The sequence below is a fragment of the Cornus florida genome, unplaced genomic scaffold (genome assembly GCF_030987335.1).
Source record: "Cornus florida cultivar Cherokee Brave unplaced genomic scaffold, ASM3098733v1 CherokeeBrave_3.0.0_Hap2_Chr08, whole genome shotgun sequence".
Lineage (NCBI taxonomy): Eukaryota > Viridiplantae > Streptophyta > Magnoliopsida > Cornales > Cornaceae > Cornus > Cornus florida.
In genome coordinates, this window is record NW_026775578.1 from 29731127 (window position 1) to 29755328 (window position 24202).

The following is a 24202-nucleotide window of genomic DNA, read 5'->3' on the forward strand; positions in this document are numbered from 1 at the left end:
TGGTGGTGCTTGATTTATTAGTATGAGAATATATTAATTTTTAAGGGTATTTAAGCCAATCAAAAAGGATTGTATTGGGTAAATTTATAATTTAATGTGTCAATTGGTAATAAGGTCAATTCACCATTGTCAGATGTGTGGGGTGTCTTTGTTAATTTTATCAAACCTAAACGGGTGTCATTATTCAAAAATGACTCAACTTGTAATATGGCAAGCATTAGGGATGTCATTGTACTTTACCCAAACGTTAACATCCAAAATATCTTTCCTTCTGTAGAGATCCCGAATTCGTTCTTCGTTTTCTCCAACCCTATTTCCAAATATCAAAAGCAGCAAAAAGAAGGAGATGGAGGGTGAGGGTTTCAGTACTAAGTAACATTCAAGATTAGGCTATGGCAATAAAAGTATGGTATATCCTTGGCTTGGGTCCAAAATTTTAAGGCAACCATGCCCCCCTTTTTTTTCAAGTCAATGGAGTTGGAACTTAATTTGTAGCCTACTCAAAGGACCTCAACTTTCCATTAATCGAATAGAATTTCAGAATACAAAAATCCTTCATTGGCTTAGCATTTGACATCATTTGAACAATAAACTGGAACAGTAATTTCTAAGTATGAGGTTTCAACCCACATAGACTAGGTTTGAGCTAAATTCTGGATAATCAATAAGCCATCCACCGGAAAACAACATACATAGACAGTCCACTAAAATAAAGTTAAACTTAGCAGCAGCAAAACACCATATTGCTATTTTTTTAACTTCTGAATAGCAGCAGCTGTTTCGTACTGTTTAGCCAACTCCAGCTCAATTTTAGCCAACTCCAGCTGAATCTTTAGTTCTTTACCTGAAAAAGACAAAAAGGATGGTACGAGCGTGAAAACCAATCTCCTTTTTTTCTTCTTTTTTGATAAGGTGACAATCAACTTAGTTTACTGCCTTTCTTGAGCATTTTTTTCTTTTTTTCTTCAACCACTCTCATTGACCTAATGAATCAATTATCCTAATTTTGTATCAAAAATAATTACTGCGAGGTATTTGGCGAAGAAGAGCACAAAAGACAACAATACCATCATCATCATCATTATCATAATTATTATTATTACTACTATTGTTGCTAAATTTATATTACTATTATTATAATTATTTAGGTGAGTAACCATTTTTTATTGAAATCTAAATGAGAAAGTGTACAAACATAAGGGGATATAATGCCTTGTGATAAAAGAAGAAATGTTTTCAATAGGCTAAAAGCAACAAAAACCATAAAGGTTCAACAATAAAAGGAATAAGCAGGCAGCAGATAGCAGAGCTGTTTAAATTCACTCCTTTTCAATGTTCAATTTTCTGTCAATACAAACAAAACTAGCATTCATCTGTCAAAACAATAAATGAATGCACATAATTATTACTAAGAAAACTAGACTTCATCTCCCCATGACAATAAATTAATGCAAACAATTATTGCACAGGCTAGGCTTTAGCAATTGGCAACAAAAACACATAAAAGTCACCAAGTTTTTATTTATTTATTTTGGGTAAATGAACTTTGCATTCAACTAGATACCCAAAAATAAATATATGTAAGCAACAGAAGCAAAACAGCCATAAAATGCACAAGCACCCTAACAAAATTACAACCAGCAGTGAGCAGAAAATATAGCAATAGAGCTATCTGAATAGTTATAAAAAATACGAAACTAAGTCTTGGACCTAGGAACGAGGAGCGTTATTGAGGTTCTACTATACTTGTATAACCAGATCTCAGCATACGCACTTGATTCTCACCAACATATATGCGCACTTGATCCCATTGTACCTTGGTGTGAGTCTTGATCTTTTTATTGTAGGATGGCACGTCTATCACATCACTAGAGCTTCTTACATCAGCTTTTTATTTCAATGTTAACCTATATGGCTTACCTCCATCAACCTCACTGACTCGTAAATTTTAGCCTCCACTGCTTATTTCCAATTAGTCCATGTGACCTCTTATACTTACCCTACACAATTTACCTCAATAAGCCTCCTTTGCTCGTCACTGTGAATTATAGGACCATACACTTCCATTAGAAAAAGAGACTGAAAGTTGATATAGGTCCTCCCCTTCTCACTTAGACATTAATATGCAGCAACATATTTATGTCAAACATCGACGGCACTGCAAGAGACATTACAGAAGATACGAATATCAAGTCACATCTCCCTTACATCTGACGTGCACCTAGCCTTAGTGGTCATTTAGTTGTGCATTGTAACTACATTTCGGCAAATGAACAAGGCTCCTCCTCTTTCTGTGTGTGCGTGTGTATCCCTCCTAATATGATTTTAACAATTCAACATACCCAAACTCCTAATGCAAAGTTTTCATGTAATTTGGTTAAACCATCATCAGCATCTTGTATGACATTAACTATGTCGGGGAAAAGAGTATACAATGCCTTGAGCCAAGAACATAGTCCAAATTCCTCGTGCAGCGACAAGCTGCGGAGAAATATCATTTTAAACAGCCATAATATCATTTTAAACAGTAAAGCTCTCCTAAATTGCATTTTCTAACTGATGGAACCAAAGAGAAAACTTAAAAGACATAAACATGTTTGCACTCCATTGTTTTCTGTTTCATATTTGAATGCAAGTTACACAAAAAGCGCGGGCGCATGCGCACACATACACACACACACAAAAGGATTAGGATTTCAGGATCTTCTCCATTACTTTTCGTAATGCTTAAAACAACACATCTTTTGAGAAAATTAAAACAAAAGTTATTCAGCCCATGCGACATTTTTGAATCATATATTAAGTATCATCATCAACGGAGAGAGAAATTAATTTAGAGGATCTTGATACTAGTAACGAAATGAAAAGAACAGTAAGACTCTATTCAGATTGAAGGATTTGAAATGAATGGGTTTATTTTCAATTATTTAAAAGAATGCAGCATGGAGTTATTTAGATGACGAAATTAAGAAAGATGGAGAAGTTACTTTGACAAGTTATTAAATGAAAATCATTTGGGAAGATTAGGCTTAGAAGAATATAATAATCTAAAGGACAACATATTTTTTTCATAGGATCAAGGAGTGAGGTTAAACATGTAACCACAAAAAAAAAAATTGAAATCAGGAAGGGCTTTAGGATCAGATTCATTCCTATCAAGGTTTGAAAGTGTTTAGGGAATGTCGATGTGTCTTAGCTAAATAAAATTGTTCAATACGATAATAGTAACTAAGAAAATGTCAGACGAGTGACAAAGTATTTTAATACCAATTTATAAAATAAAGAAGACTGAAAAAGTTGTATTAATTATTGTTAGTATTAAATAAATGAGTAATGATATGAAACTTCGGGAGAGGGTGATTGAACAACGACTAAGACAAGAGACTGAAGTGTTGAAAAATCAATTTGGATTTATGCTGGGGAGGTCAACAATAAAAGTCATTTAATTGTTGAGGAGACTAATTGAAATATATAAAGAGAAGAAGAAAGATCTTCATATGATTTTTATTGATTGACAAAAACCCTGTGATAGATACCCGATATGGAAGGTTGTGCAATAGGAAGGAGTTTACATTGACACAATAAAGGACGTTTATGATGGATAACTGACTACGACCGTAGGGTAAACAAGCGAACTTCAGTTACTGTTGGTTTACATCAAGGGTTAACATTAAGCCCTAATGATTTTGCCTTAGTTGTGATGAAATGACAGCACACCACATTCAGGATTAGATTTCATAGTGTATGTTTGTGGAGCGAAAAATCCACACCAATGAGAACACGACAGCTGTGCAATTAAGGACTACTCTTCGTTTGACACGTGTCAAAGTTACAAGGCCCATCGTTGAATAGCAAAGACCCAAGAATGTCCCGGAGGACATTTGGCCCAACCCCCAAGAAGAGAGAAGAATGTTCTGAAGGGTCCTTTCTTATATATATACAAAAGGACCAACCCCCAATAAGGAGAGAGGAAGGGGGGGGGGGGGGGGGGGGGAGGGGGGGTGGTGTGTAAGGAAACTCTTCCTTTTCTGAAAATGGAAAATGGGTTGTAGGTATGAGTGATGGTCCCTGAAGCTTTGTTTGGCTGTAAATAAACAGCATTTCTTGTACCTACACTTTGCCGCCGTCTGTGGGAATCGAGAAAGGTTGCTTGCTCAGTTTATGGTACAGTTGCGATCTGGTACGATGACCGGACCAATCTGCGAGAAGAACTTCAGCAGCAGATTGAGGCCCTCCGTTGGGAGAACGTTGAGCTATGAGCAAGAGGAGGCGCCGCAGCCACCACCTCAACAGTTAGAGAGCTGCATAGTCTCTCCCGCCAATCACAGGATCGAGCCGGATCAATTCATTGAGAACTCCCAGAGAACAAAACGAGAATCTCAATCAGGAAAAATTGCCCAACAATCAAGCAGAAACCAGCTATCATGCCCCGCGGAGCTCATTGGTGGACCAAGTGTTCGATAGATTCTTGAACCGGATCTGAAGGCCAAGGTCCAAAGGGAAGTGGGGGAACAAATGAAAACCTTGAAGACATAAATCCCGACAGACCTAGCTGCTCAAATGTGGTCTCGCATTGTGGAATCACCCTTCACAAAGGAGATCCTCCGATCAGAGAAGCCTACGAAATTTTCGATGCCGATCTTCACGCTATTCGACGGAACCAAGGATCTGTTGGAGCATGTCTATCTTGTTCCGCAGAAAATGGCACTAGATAAGGGAGATGACGCCTTAATGTGCACGGTATTCCCCATAAGCCTGGTCGGACTGGCTCTCCTCTGATTCAGGCAGTTACCACCCGGTTTGATCTCAAACTTCCAATAGTTGTGCGAACTGTTTATCACCCAATACTTCGGCAATCGAAGGATAAAGAAAATCGTGTCGAGCCCCTTCCCTACGAGGCAGCAGAAGGGAGAAAGGTTGCAGGCATTCCTTATGAGGTTTAACCTAGAGATGAGCATGGTAGACCAATGCGATCAAACCGCGGCTGTGGAAGCTTTCAAGGTGGCGTTAATAGGCGGTACAAAGTTCCACACCTCTGGTGAAGACCCCTCCAGATATAGGTGCCCTAAACTCCAGAGCACAAGGCTACTGTTAGAGTTAAAAGGTGTTTAGTATTTTAATTGTTTACTTTAGGGCATCACTGTAATTTTCTTATCTCAATATACATATATATAAGAAAGGTGGTGTAGAAACTCTACAACCATCAGATTACGTTCTCTGATTTCTCCTCCTCCTTCTTCTTTTTCCACTTCTCCTCTCTAACCCTAGACACAAATTATCCTCACGAGCTCTATCTACTACCTAAGATTAGAGGTAGGGCTGTAAATGAACCAAACGTTCGACAAACAGCTCGAGTTCGACTCATTAAGAGCTCGGTTCGTGTTCGTTTGTTTAATAAACGAACCAATCTCAAATAAAACTTTCAAGCTCGATTAATAAACAAACCAATCTCAAACAATCTCCTACTCGACTCGTTTGTTCATGACCAAAGTTCATAAACGTGTTTGCGAGAATATATAATAATATACATATATTAATATATATACCTAAAGACATATATATATATATTATAATTATGAGTTCAAGCCCAATAAAATTTTCAAAGAACATTTAGTTTCATTTCAATTCATAAGTAAACCCAACCCAAAACTGGTCCAACCCAACTAGGTTCATATATTTTTTGACCCTTATAAAATGAAAGTGCTAGCCCATCCAATTAAAGGCCCATAGTCCATTTACAAATTGGAACCCTAATATCTATCTCTTCCTCACTTCCTCATTCACACAACTCTCACGATCTGGAGATTCCAAGCAAATCAGGTATGCGGTGATGAACCAAGCAAATCAAGTATGCGGTGATGAACCAAGCAACAACAATATCAAAACATAAAATCAAGCAACCATTGTGAGTAATGACCAAAACTCCGACAAAACTCCTTGTAGTAGATTTTTAATTCGGTTATTGATTATTTTTTCATTTTTCTCTGTGTTCCAAAATTTCTCTCTCATCGTTCTTTCTCCCTCTTCTGCTCTTGTATTGGCCTAATTATAATATATATATATATATATATATATATATATACCCTAACTGTGTGCGCGTGTATATATATGTAATGTGAGTGTATATATATTGTGTGTATATATTATATTTGGAGATTGTGTTCGTCTATATTGAATCATTGATGGCTCGTAAACAAGCTTGTTGAGCCGAGCTCGAGTTTAGCTAAATTTTGTCGAACCGAGCTCAATCAACACTGAGCTAGGCTAGATCGAGCTCAAGCCTAGCTCAAACTCCTTCATAAATAAGTCGAGCCGAGCCCAAACACTTCTAAGCTCGGCTCGGCTCGGCTCGGCTCGGCTTATTTACAACCCTAATTGGAGGAGGATGAAGTTGTTTGACAGCAAAGAGCAATGACGGTTACAGTGGAAAACCGAACGCGAGATGGAAAGCCAGAAAACACTCGTAAGTCAAGTATCGTTGGCAATCTGGCCACCGAAAAAGAGGCAGAAGGTAGAGGAAAAGGTGGCTCCACTTAGGACAAGAAACTGCCAATCGAACAAAGGCAAATTCCGTCCTCAACCAATTAAACAACCAATCGAACAGAGAGATTGAAGCAAACATTGCGCCTTCCACAGTGATTTTGACCATCAAACAAACTGTTGCAGGAACTTAAGAAAGGCAGGTTGAGGCGATGCTGGCCAAAGGGGAGCTGACGGACTATCTGGCCACTAAGCATCATTCAAAACCAAACGAGCCAATTTGGAATCACAAGAAGGGAAATCAGTATAAGGCACAACCGATTCGGATAATCAACACGATTCATGGAAGGGCGCAAGAAGATGATGAACCCAAAGAGATGCGCCGGTCCCGCCTATGACAAGCTCAGAAGCTAAGGAGGATAAGCAGTGTTAATACCATCCATAGCAGAGTGGGATCTTCCCTCATCTTGTTCTAAAAAGAAAACCTTCGCATGTACAGGTCCCACAATCCATTCGTAATAAGCCTGTTATTTGCCTTGTCAAAAGAGTTTTGATAGATCCAGGCGGTAGCGCCAACATCAAAACAAAATGGGCATTCGAGCAATTAATGGTGGATGCCAAGCAAATCCGATCGACCGGAAACCTTCCTGTGGGTTCGACGATTGACAGATCCGATTGACCGGAAACCATCTTGTGGGTTCGACGAAAAACGTATGGAGCCGATCGGGGTGGTGGAGCTGTCGGTAACAGTGGCAAAGCAAACCCTGAAGGAGAATTTTGTAATTGTGGACATCCACCCATCTTACAACTTGTTTATAGGTAGAGGTAGATTCACATGATGCATGAGGTGCCATCTACCCTCCAAGTGATGAGGTGTATAAGTCCGAACGGAAATGAGGTAATCGATATTTGGGGAGAACAAGCGGCAACGAAGGAATGCTATGCAGACACCCTCAAGACCAAGACAAAGGAAAAGGGATTGGGATAGATAAAAATCCCGAATAGCAATTACAAAGCCCTCTGTCCAAATTTCTTAATACTTCAAGGCAACACTTGAAGTAGTGCAGGTTGACTCGGGAGGACGAGACAGTACGACTCGGATCGGATCCCTACAGACCAAAGAAAAGAAGAAAATATTGATCCAGGTCTTAAAAAAGAATTGTAAACGTCTTCGCTTAGAGCCATCTAGATATGGCAGGAATAAACCCAGCAATGGCACACTTAGTCTAAACGTGGATCCGTAGTTTTGACCCGTATTCGTAAGGCAAAAGCAAAGGAGGTTCGCCCCACAAAGAAACAAAATTATTTCAAAAGAGATCAATCGGCTTTTGGAGGCAGGGTTCATAAGGGAAGTACAATATCCCCAAGGGTTGTCCAATGTAGTAGTGGTGTAAAAGAACGGCAAATGGCGGGTCTGCATAGACTTCATCAACCTCAACAAAGCATGCCCCAACGAAAGCTATCCCCTCCCAAAGACAGACTAAATGGTAGACGCAACCGTCAGGAACAAATGGCTAACCTTTCTTCACGCTTATTTAGGCCACAACCAAATCCCGATGGATCCGCAAGACGAGGAGAAAACTTCCTTCATAACCGAATAAGGAACCTATTGAGACAATGTAATGCCGTTCAGACTGAAAAATGCCAAAGTGACATATCAGTGGCTGGTAAATGAAGTGTTCGAGAAACAAATAGACAGACGACATGGTAGTTAAGAGCCTAAAGAAGGAAGATCATGTGAACCACCTCCAAGAAGTCTTCGATACGTTCAAAAGAAACAACATGAGATTGAACCCGGCAAAATGCTCCTTCGGTGTGTCCTCGGGACAATTTTTAGGGCACATTGGCTGCCTTCTTTGCCTGCTCGGCGGACCTATGTTCAGCAAACCTCGGTTCCGTGGCCTTCTTCCCGAAGTTTGGTATCTTCATCATCGTTAACGAACGAGCCTCTTTTGTAGCGTCCTTCAGAAACTCTAGGATCAAAAGAAGATAGATAAAAGGAACGTTATTCCACACCTTTTGCTTCAAATAATCATACCTCCCCTTTACCATGAAGTAATTAACAAGGTCGATTTATACCCCCAAATAATTGCAGATGAATTTGAAAAACCTAACAACACAACCCTCACAATCACAATTGGCCTTCTGGGATTTGGGGGGAAACATATGAGGGGTAGGTCAATAACCCGAATTCGGTTGGAATTTGAAATTTGTATGAAAACTTGGTCTTCCAATTCCCACCAACAATTATGATATCACTTTTCCAACCCTTCTTGGAGTTAGGGTTGTCCTTGCACATCACTCTATCCCTGATCGGGAAGAAATGATAAGGTCATCTTCATAACGGATCATATTAACTCGATAGCAGAGAAAACAAACCAAGATGGTAAGATCGAGGTCACGCCTCTGATTTAGAACTAGAAGAGTTGAGATGATCCTAAAGAAATTTGGGTTCACCTACAAAGGGGCAAGGTTCAACCTATTTAATACGGCATGGTAGAAGGAATGTAGAGGGGATCTAAGTGTTTCTACTTGGATGGAAGAAAAATCATTTTGTCACTCCTAATACCGTCACCCTTCTAGTATTTCCTTTACTTGGGATACAATTGGAGGGAGACATCACCGGGGATCTCACACTCCTTCCTCGGCAACCGGAGGTCAACCACCATCGTTCTAGAATCATCTTGAGAGACTACGCTACTACCCCCACTGATGAAGAAAGAAGAACATAAGAGGAATTGAGAACAAGAGAGGAGAAAAAGAGGACCAACCTTATGAAGGGAAGAAAGAGATCATTAGAGCAAGACACCAGCGGGGAGCACCGATCACCAAAAGCTCTTCAAAAAATTGCAAGCAAGACCAAAAAGGAAGACTAGATTTGCATAGTACATGTGAAGAAATATATATATATATATATATATATATATATATAGTATGTGATGGCAATAATGATGCAAACTAAAACGGCGAGACGCACGAAGCCCTAAGCACCAAGTTTCGAGGGAACATAATTGTTGACTGCTCAAAATAAAATTTGAGCCGCTCATTGTAATACCCCTAATTTTAAAAGGATAGTCTCAGTATTTTAATATTTATTAATTGTAAATTTGGTTTGTTTAATTGTTTATTTGCATTTAGTATTTGATATTTGATTTATTTCAATTAATTGTTCTTATGTGCATTATTTGACTTATTTAAATTGTTTAATTATTGTGTGTTATTTTTTTTAATTGTTTAATTGTATTATTTTTATTTGGAATTCACTTGTTTTAATGGGATTAAATTTGTGTAATTAGATTAAAATTAGTAACAGTAATAGTGTTAAATAGTAGAGTTTATTTTCTTTTAGAATGCACGTTGTGGCCGACGACGTAGGATTCTTTTCCATTCTTGAGAGTTGGATTTTATTTTCAGTTATTCAATTTTAGTTGGAATTTTGGTTAGGGGTCCTGGATTCCCGAGATGTACTCTCGGAGGTTTTGGATTATTGGATTTTAACGTTAATACTTTGAGGATGTTATTTAATTAGTACTCTTTTCAGCCTTAATTTTTATTTCTTAATTCAATTTTGTATTCCGTGTTCGTTTTAAAATATTAATTGTTTGATATTTCCTCGGGTTTGGGCTTGGGCCTGATCAACCCGTGTCTCGGATCCAAGGGGTATCTCACTCATCTCCACACCTTAATTAAATTTCCTCCTACATTTAAAATAGAAGGAAAATGGGGGCAAAATGTGGAGGGAAAGTCCCCACCAATGAGAATACAACAGCTTTGCAATGAAGGACAACACTATTAATTATGAAAAAAAAAAAAAAAAAAAAAAAGGACAACACTATTCGTCTGACGCGTATCAAAGTTAACAGGACTATCCTTGAATCGCACTGACCCGAGAAAGTTGACCGAACGTCACATTTAGATTATTGTAAAGAGGGTTCATAGGCCAAATAGAGGCCCAAACCGTAGTAAGATTTGTACCCCAAAGGACAGGGCCCAAGAGGGACCTTGTTAGGGTTCTTCCTTGTATATAAATGAAAGGACCAACCCCAAAGAGGAGAGGAGGGGGAGAGAACTTCCAAGGAAAGAAACTCTTCCTCTTCTAAAATCGAAAATGGGTTGTAGGTATGAGTGAAGGTCCATGAAGCTCTTTTTGGCTGTAAATAGTCAACGGAATTTCTTGTACCTACCATGTTATTTGCTGATGACATCGTTTCCATTATTGAAACAAGAAAAAGAGTAAGAGGCAAGTGTTGAACTGAAGGTTTAGAGGGAAGCTCAAAAGGGTAAGATAAGTAGGAATAATCATAAATATATGGAGTGTAATTTTAGTAAACATACAAAGTTACAAATACAAACAGGAAAGTAATGAAGATTGAGGGTCAGGAGGTACAAAAAAGTGAACATTTTCATTATTAAGGCTCAATTATTAATAATGACGAGAAATTGGAGATGATTAATCATGGAATCAAGACAAAATAAGTTAAATGGAAGAGTGTATTTTGTATATTGTGTGATCCAATTATCCAGTTTATATTGATAAGAAAATTCTATAAACGGCTACTACACCGGCTTTGCTTTATTGGTCACGATGTTAGGTAGCTAAGAAATAACATATGCATAAAGCGAGTGGCAAAAATGCGAATGTCGCGATATATGTGCGGCACAACAAGAAATGATAGAATTATAAATAAGCACATTTGTGAAATAATTGAAGTAGCTCCAATTGGAAATGATTTGATAAAAAAAAAATGTTTAATATGATTTGGACATGTGCAAAGAAGATCACTAAGTGCGCCAATTAGGAAGAATGACCGTTCATGTTCAGTGTAATGCTAGGGGAAGGGGAAGGAGAAGACCAAAGTTAATGTGGGTAGAGGTAATACAGAAGAACATGTTAACATGTGGTTTAACAGAGGGGTTTTGGTCCTTTTGGATGGATGAGATGGAAAAATAAGATTCATGCAGTAGACTCCTGGGAAAAAGGTTTTGTTGAGTTAAGTATGGCAAAGAGTTATTTATGTTTAAGTTCAACAATTATTTAAGAGCCTTGTATAGTTGTATGTAAGAATTTCAAATAACATGGTGATATAAACCCAATTTCAATAAACTAATCTTTTGTTTAAACTTTTAAATCTTCATTTCAAATCCATTGATTTATCCAAATGGAGCCTAAATTTTACTAGGGCGAACTTAAAAATAAAGAAAAATCAAATCAAAACCAAAATAAAACCGTGAAAATAAGAAATTTGTCCATCCTTACTTCTATCCTTGAGAACAAAGTCATCAACACGAATTTTTTTCCTACTACAAGTTATTTCCCCTATTATATTTTTATTTCTTATAATCATTTATAATAACTTCATCTCATGTGAATTTTGATTTGTCTCTTCATCTCTTACCTTCTATACATGTTAATCTTCCTACACCTTACTTTAATACTACTGAAGTCAAATTTCTCTTATTTTATTACCAATTGGCACCACTTTCTAAATTCTCTCTCACAATTTGATTATTAATCATATCTATTCTAAATAATCCTATCAGTCTTAACATTAATGAATCCTGAGTTGTTGTTTCAATTACCCAAACTAATCAATTTTTTTGTACTCCTTAGCATTAATAATACAAGAGAGTAGAAAAAGAGCAATTCAGAGGTTATAAATTGGAAGAAGAAATACCCGAAGATTGAGTGGTGATAGGAGGAGACTCGAGCTCGTGCCAACTCATCAACTCGAGGCAATTTCTTCTTTCGAGAAACTTTGCCTCGTAAAACTTTGTGATTCGATCATCATCATCAATTGATGCAGCCTCTAGAGTAATAAAGTCAATTATACCAGCAACCAGTAGCCACTTCGCGCTTACTACCCGCACAAACTCAACCCTTTTTGAATCGTCTCTTCTTGCTTCATTGATCATGGATTGCGAGTTGGGCGAGAAAAATCCGACGATCATCTTTGTGAGCGTCCGGGACGTCCAAGGGTTCTCCTATATGTTGATTAGCGTTGTCGAGTCTGACAAGTTGCTCCAGAGTTATGTCACCATAGATCAAAGTTTCTCTATTGGGACATGGACATTGGACATTGGGCCCTAAGGTTGTACCGGTGGTAGCGGTGGTGGCGGGAGGGGGCAGAGAATGGCAGAGATGGTGGTTGATTAAACCGAACGTGATGCCTGCTTTCTTCGTGTTCCACTGATTTCTGCGGAGAAGAAGCCGTCGAGCCATCAGACCACCACTTTTTTGGGGCTAGGGTTTGGTTTTCTTTTTGGTTATTTACGACAATTTTGCACCGAATGAAAAACCGACATTAACTTGGTAATATATTATTGGCCGTACCAAGTCTCCATAAATGCATTACATTTTGTTAGACAAAAATATCTTTTTGTAATCCCTGCTTTTCTTTCGCCATTTTCCTGTGTGATTTCTTCACCATTTTCTGTCTATTGTAGGCTGTATATTTCCTCTATTTTTTTGCCAAAAATTCTTCTCTTTACAAAATTATTTTTTCACTAAAAAGACTCTAATTGAATTTATTTATTTATTTTTTGATTATAAACCATTGTTGAAGCAAACAAAACAGAGAAAAAATTTCACTCTAAGAAAAATAAAAGTGAGAACAGTTGAAAGTTCGATAATAATTAACGAGTTTGAAGGTTGGCTTCAAATGAAGACCCAATACCGTAATTACGATTCACTTATTGCATCTCCAATTTTTAAGTTCTTCCTAACTTTATCATATCTGCTTGTTCACTCTCTCCCTCCATTCTTAATTGAGAGATCTCACTTTCCCTTTCTCTATATCAAAATATGAAATCTTTGCTACCCAAACTCCAGGCTACAAAGCATTCACAGATCTAATAATGACTTCAGAGGCTAAAAAGATGTTTGCCCAAAATGGTCAGTCGAATAAAAGATGTTATTGCAGTTTCACAACTATTACGACGGAGAGGTTGTGAAATTGAAGACCCGCAATGTTGCCGGAATATGGGAGAGATGCATTATTGCTTTGTTTGGTCTACGAATGGGGGAGAGATGTATTATTGCTTCGTTTGGTTACTTTGGTAGAGAGAGCAAAGGATTGTCCAATCTTTGTGAACAACTGTATTGATATATTTATATTTTAAAGTAACCCTATAATAATATCTATGTAGGTGTCATAATATGTCGATTTTTTTTAGTCGGACGAAATTGTACTACTCTTTAGTAAATAACAGGAGGTTAAATTGCATAAAACATTAAATAACTGTAATAACTTATGCCAAGTATGCATTACACATTTTACCACTTCTACATGCAGTCATGTATAAGATATAGGGTGAATGGTCACCTTGTGCATGTGAAAGGTCCAATGAATCTTTGTACGGCTGGAACTCCAAAGAATTATGGACGTTCATTCTATAGATATCCAACTTGGGAGTTATGAATCCATTGAATGCCCTTTTTTTATTAATACATGTTATTGTCATAAGGGTATTATAACTATATTCAAGTATTTAATGTTTTGGTCATATGCCCCGTACATTTATATGGTTGGATGACATGCACCGACGTGTGCAAGTGGGTGGTCATGTAGATCAAGAGTCGGATAATGTAGTTACTGTTATGCAACTTCAAGCAAAACTACATTAACTATGATGGCTGTTGTTGTCTTATTATAACTATATTATTTATGTTATTAATGTTGGTTATTATAGCTATGATGTACTCCTTCCGTCCCATATTTAGTGTCGTCTTTGATAACCGTGACTCGCAACAATGTGAGTCACGGTTACCAAAGGCGACACTAAATATAGGACGGAGAGAGTAATATTTATGTTTTAAGATACTTAAGATGTGTGAGTCACGGTTATCAAAGGCGACGCTAAATATAGAACGGAGAGAGTAATATTTATGTTTTATGATGCTTAAGATGAGTTTTGGGAGTGAGACTGCTCCTGTGGTGAGTTTAGTGTGTGTTTGAGAGAGAGACATGGAATATGTAATCTCTTGAAACTCATGTCTGTATAGTGATAAAAAAATTTAAAAAAAGTTTGATAATAATTTGTTGACCAATTTTTTTATAATCTTTTTCAGTTCGATATTGAAACAATATCTTTTAGAATTGTCAAAACAATATTCAACACTCGTAGGTTTTACAATTTCTAATTCAACAAATTTGACAACAAATCAACCCTCCATCATTTTAAAAAAAAAGATAAAAAAATTGAAAGGAGTGGTATGGTAAACTATACAAAAAAATTACCATCAAGTTTTATTTTTTAAATTTAAAAATAAATAAGTCTTAAAATTTTTTTTTTAGTAAATTAGATGTACTCTTGCTAAATTAGGTATAAAATCAAACTTTCATTTTATAAAATTAGATAAAAATAAAATTTAATAAAAAGGAAAGAAAATACATTTTATTGGTTTTTATAGATTAGTTAAAAAAATATTGTAATATAAAGTCATAATATAATATTATTAAGTAAACTAAAACTTAAAATAAACTATAAAAATTTAAAATAAAATTAAAAATTATATCAAAATAAAATTAATAAATAATAAAATTATACTTTATATTTAATAAAGTTATAATTGTTCAAACCATATAAAACAATGTACTCCTATATATAAATAATAATGTATTAATATAATTTAAAATTTAAAATTTCAAAAACAAATCAAAACACTCTTTACCAAATATATTTTATGTTTTTATTCCAGTAATTTTGGCTACATCTTGACTCTACCAAACATGTTTTATTTTCATATTTCTTGAAACGAAAGCCAAACATGTTATACATGTTTCTGTTCCGAAATTCCCACTACAAATTTTTGTCGTCAAATATGTTTTCGTTTTCAACTCAGAAAACTCCATAACAAAACACTTTGCCAAACATGTTATATATGTTTCTGTTCCGAAATTCCCACTACAAATTTTCGTCGTCAAACATGTTTCCGTTTTCAACTCAAAAAACTCCATAACAAAACACTTGTTTTGTTTTAGGCTAAAACAAAATGCCAAAAACACAAAGCGTGCCAAACAAGGCCTAAGTTTACAGCTTTCTACCGTTAATATTTACAGAAGAGGAATAATCTCGCCTCCAAGCGACTCAATCCTCTGTTTTTCACTAAAAAGGGAGCCGAATAGTTCAATCTCAAGCCAACACATCAATTATACCTTCTCATCTAATGATGGGCTTTCTCAGCTAAGTACGGCGAGTCGACTCTCTTTCTTCTGTTTGTATAGATGACCTATCTCTTTGATTTGATCTGCGTTCCACTCCCCCCAAACAAAAAGGCCATTATCCTGCTCAGTTAAATAAGCACAGATGGACCCCCACGCCCCGTGGTGTTTAGTTTCAAATTCTTCTTCCCCAAACTCAGCGAACTTCTCTTTCAAGACCTTAGTAGCTGTGGATCTCGTCACATCTCTATTCAAAATTCCAACATGATAATTATACCCACCTTTTTCGTGCATTTCCTTAGTGACAACAATGGATCTGCACGTGAAGGACAATACAATTCGATCAATAACGATCCTCTCAGTGATATTCCTCCCTTCGGCGTGACGCAAGGTTAGTATAATAAACTCTTGTTTAGCATATCTGCGCTTCGTCTTCTTCCTCTTCTTGGTGTTCACGCTGCGATTATCTGGGCTGCAGCTGGCAATTGGCAACATAATCAATAATTTTTTAATCTTAAAAACAATAATAGTAAATAATAATAATTTCTCAAATTTCAATTATAAAAGGAATGGGATGTTTCCTCTCAAGATCATATTATACCAAAAACAAAATTAGTATTATGAGTTATGACTGCAATGTAAAAAAAACACAAGATATTTGTTTGAAGTAATAGCACATGGAAAGCATTTTTTGTTGATACTGCCACAGCATATATTGGAGAAACTTTGTCCTGGCACAATATATCTGGACTACAAAACTAAAATAATTAGATAACCAAAACAAAAGCATCAATCACCACACACAACAGTTAACAATCTGAGCAACCGTACATAACTAAAGAATCCATAATAATAAAAAAATTCCTAACACGACCAAACCCTTCACACAAACATAACACGGTCAGTCCACTAAAATAAAGTTAAATGTAGCAGCAAAACACCATACTGCTATTTAATTAACATCTGAGCAGCAGCAGCTGTTTCATCTACCCGACTTCAGCTCAATATTTACCTAAAAAGATAAAAAGGAAGGTACAAGCTCACCTATCTCTGCTTATAAACGACCACTCTAATCATCTTGATTTACTGCTTTTCTTACCACTACTTTTTTTTTTTGTTTTCTTTGACCAGTGGCATTGATCTAATGTGTCATGTCCCAAAATTTAAACACAGGACCACCAATATGAAATGTCACTCATTATATTAAAATCCAAAATAATTTATATCAACTAACAAATTTTCATCGTTGTAGCATGGCTATCCTCACATATGATCACTCGTGCTAAAATAGGAAAAACTAAATGTGTCTCTAGTCCATCAGGTGCCTTCTCCACATACCAACCCATTCTACAAATCACCTCAAAACAATATGATTTTCCACATGATTCCAAGCTAGGGTTTGTAAGCAATATATACATATGCGTTTATATATATATATATATATATAAACACTGTTATACACATTTAAATTTAATGAATTTAAAATCAACATGTAATCACGAGTTATTTAACATATTTCAAATATAAATCCATATACGGTATATCATACAAACCCATGTACATATAAAGGGATGGCGATGGGGTGGTTTGGGATGGGGGACCCCAACCCCATCCCTATTTTAGCATAGCTCCCCCAATCCCCATCTAAAACTATTTATTAAACGGGGTCAAGGCGAGGACGGGGCCAGTGTTGTGAAAGGCGCACCTAAGCACACCTAGGCTCAAGGCGCAGGTCTAGCGCCTGCGCGTGCCTCGCGCCTCACTGATTTTTTTTTTAAAACTATGATTATACTATTTCTTAAACCAAAAATGATACTTTTGGCAACTTAATAAATAAATAAGAAAGCCCAAGCGTACGAGATAAGAAACTTTTGTTCAAAAGAATAAACAAATAAGAAAACCCAAGAGAAAGTGTCAACCAAACAGAGAAAGAGTGAGATCGTGAGACGAACGACGAAGTCACGTCAGTTCTTTCTTCTTCTTCTCTCTCTTCTCCTCTACCCCTCTCTTCTTATCTTTATTTACATCTCTCTCTTCGTCTAATTCTCTTCTCTCTGTCTTTTTTTTTGGGGGCTTGGTTTTTTCTCCTCTTTTTTTTTTAACACTTTCTCTCTCTTCTCGTCTACTTTTCTCTCTTCATCTACTTCTTCTGTCTCTTCGTCTTTTGTTTTTGGCTTTGTTTTTTCTTTTCTTTTCTTGTTAAAAGTTTTTTTTTGTTAACAGATTTATTTGTTAAATGCTCTGTTTTGCCATTCAAAAAAACAAATTCTGCTTTGCCTTTCAAGAAAACAAATTTGTGCTCTATTGTTGACTGCTTGTTTAGTTGATGGATTTTCTTTTTTTTAATTTAATATTAATTTTTAGAGTATTGATATGAATTATGAGATATGAATGTTTTTATGATAGTTTAAATTTTCAATTGTGCGCCTCACTTCAGTCAGGAGCGTGCCTCGTCTACGTGCCTAGGCTCCAAAGGACCTCTACCGCCTTGGGCCTTTAATAACACTGGACGGGGCCAAGTTTTCTTGAGTACTTTTGCAATTGTATTACGAATCTAAATAAAGTAAATAATGAAACAAATTATCAACCATGGTAATAATTCATTTTGAGGTTCTTAATTGGAAATTGAGACTTGGGCGTGTGGCATTCCATTGGGAAGGAGTGGGATGAGTTTTCCAAACATGTTAGATTCAGAGTTTGGGAAGGGCGAAATGTTCGGTTTTGGGAGGACCCCTGGTGTGAGAATCGTCCATTATGGAGAAGGTTTCCTAGATTGTTTGGTATCGCTGTGGATTGTCATGCTATGGTTGTTGACTACCATCACCTTGATAGCGGTAGGTTTTCTTGGGATATTCAGTTCCGGCGAGCTTTTCATGATTGGGAGTTGGATGATGTTTTTGAACTCTTAGATCTTTTCTATCGAAAGAAGGTGGATGGTACTGGGGCGGATATCTTGATTTGGGTGCCTTCTTCACGGGAGTTTTTTCAGGTCCGGTCTTTTTTTGTATTTTCGGTTTTCAGGCCTCCTCTTACCCGTGGAAAACGGTTTGGCATTCGAAGGCTCCTCTTAGGGTGGTTTTCTTTGTTTGGATTGCTGTTTGGGGTAAGATCTTGACTTTGGACAATTTAAAGAAGAGAAGACGTATCATTGTTAATCGGTATTGTCTATGTAGAACTGATGGGGAGTCTGTGGATCACCTCCTCCCGCACTACCCAGTGGCTCATGATTGTTGGTGCCTTATGTTGGGTCTTTTCGGCATCCAGTGAGTTATGCCTCGGACCACACGAGGTCTTATTGATGTTTGGAGAGGGCTAAGGGTGGGAACTCGTGTCTGCGATTTCTGGAGGGTGACTCCTTTTTGTATTTGGTGGGGTTTGTGGAAAGAGCGTAATAGAAGATCTTTTGTTAGGGAGGAATTACCCATTGGGGTTTTAAAGTACTCCATTATTTGTTATCTTTTTTGTTGGGGTATGGGAAGAGATTGTTCTTCTACAGAGGAGATCATGGATTTTTTGGGATCCTTAGGTCCATAGGTTTCCTCTTTCCTTGGTTTTAATTGCTTTTTGTTTTCTTTGGTTTTTGTTCTGCTATCGGGATGCGTTCCCCTTTTGAAAGCCTTTAATACAATTTACTTATCGAAAAAATAAAAATAAAAATTGGAACTTGAGACTTAGAATATTTTGACCTCTCAGAATCGAATAACCCAGGGTTTGTTTAATATATAGCTAATATGTTTTAGTATAAAAATAATGTATAAGGACACATTTATAATTTCTCAACATGGGGGATGAACCGCGGGGGGTTGACCTTTCCCCATCCCCGTCCCATAACCATGCGGGTTTTCAATCCTAACCCCCATCACCGCCCCAAAAACATTTAATATGTAGCTAATATTTTTTAGTATAAAAATAAAGTATAAGGACACATTTGTAATTTCTCAATATAGAGAGGGGGGGTTTGACCTTTCCCCATCCCCACTCCGTAATCATGTGGGTTTTCAATCCTAACCCCCATCACCGTCCCAAAAAAACATTTAACCACCCCCATAACTGTTCTAAAAAGGGTGGGGTGGGGCAGGGTTTTTGCCATCATATATTTGCATGTATAGTGCCTTTATTATTTATTTTAGAATGAATTAAAGTGATCTTCCTGAAATTTTTGTCAAATTCCAAACGGGTAGAACGTTTGAGGTTTATTACTTTAACCTCTCTTGAATTGGCACGTGTGCTCAACAGCACCCCTGCTACTTTCTTTCAGTCAAAACTATTAATTTTTTTTATTTATAAAATGACCATGTTACCCTTTCCCTGTATGAAAATACAATAATAGTCTTAGTTTTGTAATGAAATGACAAAAAAAAAAAAAAAAAGATGAAGAAGAAGAAGAAGAAGAAGAAGATATGGATTAAAATGCCCTTAAGGTGTTCATTATTCACATTTCTCTTTCTTCCCCAATTTCTTCTCACATTCTTCCCATCTCTCTATCTTCTGCAATTTCTCTATCCTTCCCATCTCTCCACTTTCATCCGAACACTACAAATCAATAACATATTTCATCACATCCTAGATGAGCAATCAAAAGCCAAAAATAATAAGTCCATACCTCCCAAAAAAAGAAAGATTTCGAGCTCAAGTAACAGAAAACTGAAATTCTACAGAAATGGGTTACCACATTTTCGTTCAATCAGAGATGTTTCTTAGCTATTTTGAACCGATTGGTACAGAATAGAGAACAAGAACAGACAATCCTTTGATTTGGCTTTGCAAAGGCTTTAAACTATTCAAAACGTATCGGAGTCAAATGAGACTATGAAAGTGTGTCGAGAGTATATATGTTGCGAGTGTTTTCAAATCAGTGTATTGAGGAGACAACATAAGAGAGAGGTAGAGAGAGAGAGTTTGTGTGTTTGGGAACCAATTCATCCGGAAGATTTTACACTGTTTTTGGGTGCAAAGGAGTGGAAATAAGGTAACAATGATATGGTCATTTCTATTTTACTATCATTTGATTTCATAACTGATGATATGCCACTATTCTCCCTAAACAAGCCCTAAAACAACCATCTTCCTAAAAAAAAATTAGGAGTAAGATAGAATGGGGACCAAAAATACCACACTGTGGAAATATCAGGGCCCTTGCTACCTGAAACTCAGATAACTAGGGACGTTGAACCCGAATATCAGGGACAGACTGAAAGAAAAAATTACGATCAGGGCTTGGTGGTGAGCAAAATATGGGTTTTCAATTCAACCGAAAATATGTGCATATACATGTATATGTATTACAAATCAAATAAAATGTGTGTAATTATTTGTATATCTCACTAAAAAAACAGAAAGGAAAAAAGAAAGTTACCATTGTTGGGAAGAATCAAAAGAGGAGGAGGATTCATCAATTTTGAATCCCCATTCAGTCAAACCAGGAGGAGGAGACTTAAGCTCGCACCATTCTTTCAAGGAGATGCTGTTCCTTTCGATGAGGGTATCAAGAACATGAGCTTCGTAGAACCTTTTGATCCCACCACCATCCAATGCCTGAATAGTAATATAGTAGAATCGGCCATTTCTGAGCAGTTGAACCTTGGCATTGACCACACTATCAAACTCAAGATCCAGATTCTCCGGGTCACCGATGGCGAACACCGCGAATCGGCCTAGGAATTTGACGCGAGGGTTTATGTGAACGACTCGCTGTTTCTCCGACGGCGCAACACCTAAATTTCCCAAACCGCCTCCTCCTAGGGTTTCTCGAAAGGGCTTTGCTTCTTTCCTCCTATGATGATGCTCGACGAGACTTCCTTCCTCCGCCGGAAGGGTGGTGGTTCCGGTGGTTGTGGTGGTGGTGAAAAAAGACAAAGAAGGAATAGGATGATGCATAGTCAAATGTGAGCCCACGAAACCTAAATTCTTAGGGTTGCATTGCTTTCTGCCGCCTAGAAGAAGACAACGGAGGAAGAGGGCCATGAGTAAGATGCAAAGGCGCTAACTTGCTAGGGTTTTGAAAACTGTTCAATCGATTGAACAGAGGAGGGGGACACACACGGTGTGGTACTTTTGAATGGACTTTGGGCCTACTTTTTAGTCCAATTAGTATGGGCTAGCCCAAGGTCAGAAGGGAGATTATAACAGACGTCAATTGCCCAAACTGGGCTTACTTGGGCTGCTTTTGTTCTATTGCCCAATATTCACATACTAAAACACCTTTCCAATACTATTACAATTTTCTTAATTTTTTTAAAGTATATCCCTTAAAATATTATTTGAAAATTATATTTCTTATATTTCTGTGTTTGGCAGAGTTTTGTTAGGAAATTATTTTTCATATAAACTATTTTACCCCCAAATGATTGACAATGATTTACCAATTTTTTTAAAAAAAATTGGTACTCACATACACATGCCTCCACCAAAGCTCGAATCCCTGACCTCCTTTTAAGAACTAGGAGTTTAGTACCGTTGGGCCACTGGCTTGTTGGTATTTACCAAAAAAGTTTCCGCAAGTAATTTTTCGTAGGCTATATTGGATTATCTAATCATCCGTATTCTCATTGAACTCCTATGTCTCTTTAACAACTAATCTTTTTTAGGCCTCTCAGCCTAAAAATCTAATCTTTAGTCTTCTCTATATATATGTATACATAGAGTGAGAGGAGAGATAAATAGTGAAGAGAGAAAGAGTGACACAAATTTGGGTTAGTTGAGGAACATATTTGGGTCGATGACATATTTTGGTATAAAAAGAGAAAGTAATGAGAATGAGAGGGAGTGGGTACTAACCTGATGGTGAGGAACACTAAAGAAAGAGAGTTAATTATGTACAAATTGTTGATCTAAAAAATATTTTACGGACAACATTTTAAATGAAAATGTTTTGTTTAGAAAATATTTTATAAGGAAAACATTTTACGTCCAAATAAATAGAGCCTAAATATATTAGATGAAATAACAACTGAAATAAGTGAGGAAAAAATAATAAATGAATTAGATAACAAAAAAAAAAAAAAAAAATCAAGCAATTGAATTCCAACCTCAATTTAATCCTATTCACTCTAGAACGGTGATGTGATGTTAATTAATTAATTAATCATGAAATAACAGCAAAAATAAACTTGTTGATAAGAGCTGATAAATAATTTTCTTTTAGTCATCTTACCCTAAAATAAACAAAGAAAAACCCTAAGAATACAAATAATAATAAACAAAAAAACGAACATTTATAATAAAGCAAAAAAGAAAAAAGAAAAAAACTTAAAAAACACGAAAACATAATATTTTGATTACCTCTAAGAAAAAAGAAAAAAAAAAAAACTGAGAGCAACTTTAATGGTATTTTCTCCCAACAAATTTGATGCTATTGATCGAGCTCTGAAAAATATAAAAACATAAAGAGAAAAAAAAAAAAATAGATTCATTAATGAAAGAAGTAGGCTTATCCTAAATTTGAGATCCTTCAATCGCTTCGCTGCTTAGGCCCAGGTCCGGCCATAGTAGTGGTGGAGAGAGGGGGGCGATGGTGGAGAAGGGAGTGTAATGGACAATTAAACTAAGGTCAATTTTGTTTTTTAAATTGGTTACATCAGCATAATACCTATAATTGTCGTATTAAAGATGGGGTTGTTTAACAAATTTACAGCTATTGTCAATCAACCTTTCAACAGAGTATAAGAGTTATTTATTTATTATTATTTTTAAAATGTAAAATGTGGTTAGTAAATACTGTAAATTTTCAAAATCTTAATTCTTTGTATCTCTTACTCTCTTGATTCTTGAGATATTATTATATATATAAGGAGAGTATTTTGTATTGTATTTTATATAAGAAAAAAAAAAAAAAAAAAAAAAAAAAAAAAAAAAAAAGAAAAATCAAAAACAGATTCACCAATGAAAGAAGTAAGTTTATTCTAAATTTGAGAGTCTTCCAAACTGGAGGCCAGGGCCGGCCTTGCCGTCGTGGTGGTGGAAAGAGGGGAACAACAGTGGAGAAGGGAGTGTTAAAGACAATTAAACTAAGGTCACTTTTGTCTTTTTAATTGGTTACATCAACATAATACCTATAATTGTCGAATTAAAGATGGGTTGTTTAATAAATTTACTGCTACTGTCAATCAACCTTTGAACAGAGTATAAGAGTTATTTATTTATTATTAATTTAAAAATGTAATACGTGGTTAATAAATACAGTAATCTTAATTCTTTCTATCTCTTACCGTCTTGATACTTGAGATACTATGATACATATATGGAGAGTATTTTATATCGTATCTCGAGCAATTTTGAAGGTAAAACTGGTACAAACTTGTCTCTCTTTGGACGTGCCTGGAAGACCACTGGGGGATATGAGTTATATCTTGTAGTCATATTGGTCCGCTTTCACCTGCACATAGAGAGGTCACACGACTTTAAGAAAGTGTTTACATGCCTCTCATTATCTAAGTCAGTTATTTCCTATCTATTTTTTTCTTTTATTAACTTCCACTGTCAAATAATATTATATAGTTGAGATCATTTGTATTTTTGAATTCTATGAACTATTGTTATACTCATGTCTTGTTCAATTTAAT

At 36.3% G+C, this 24202-nt stretch overlaps 2 protein-coding genes across 3 annotated transcripts; both read right to left on the bottom strand.

The window, feature by feature from the left end:
- Window positions 1-477: 477 nt before the first annotated feature.
- Window positions 478-12880, bottom strand: LOC132271048 (uncharacterized). The gene is made up of 2 exons (XM_059772294.1): window positions 12156-12880; window positions 478-844 (listed from the first exon to the last, which is right to left on the bottom strand). The coding sequence occupies exons 1-2, from the start codon at window positions 12427-12429 to the stop codon at window positions 747-749; spliced, it is 372 nt and encodes a 123-aa protein (XP_059628277.1). The 5' UTR covers window positions 12430-12880; the 3' UTR covers window positions 478-746.
- Window positions 12881-15327: 2447 nt separating this feature from the next.
- LOC132271049 (uncharacterized) lies at window positions 15328-21653 on the bottom strand. 2 transcript variants are annotated; one of them, XM_059772297.1, is made up of 2 exons: window positions 20998-21653; window positions 15328-16113 (listed from the first exon to the last, which is right to left on the bottom strand). In XM_059772297.1, exons 1-2 carry the CDS (start codon window positions 21603-21605, stop codon window positions 15660-15662), a joined length of 1062 nt encoding a protein of 353 aa, XP_059628280.1. In that variant the 5' UTR covers window positions 21606-21653; the 3' UTR covers window positions 15328-15659. The 2 variants fall into 2 exon arrangements, with proteins under 2 accessions (XP_059628280.1, XP_059628279.1); XM_059772296.1 differs by having other exon boundaries at window positions 15328-16119.
- Window positions 21654-24202: the final 2549 nt, after the last annotated feature.

Excerpts from the sequence above, each read along its gene's own strand:
- LOC132271048 (XM_059772294.1), bottom strand. The coding sequence starts at position 12,429 with ATGATCGTCGGATTTTTCTCGCCCAACTCGCAATCCATGATCAATGAA. Across the intron at positions 845-12,155 it reads TATCACCACTCAATCTTCGG|GTAAAGAACTAAAGATTCAG; the intron begins GTATTTCTTCTT and ends TGTCTTTTTCAG.
- LOC132271049 (XM_059772296.1), bottom strand. The coding sequence starts at position 21,605 with ATGGCCCTCTTCCTCCGTTGTCTTCTTCTAGGCGGCAGAAAGCAATGC. Across the intron at positions 16,120-20,997 it reads TTTGATTCTTCCCAACAATG|CTGCAGCCCAGATAATCGCA; the intron begins GTAACTTTCTTT and ends GCCAATTGCCAG.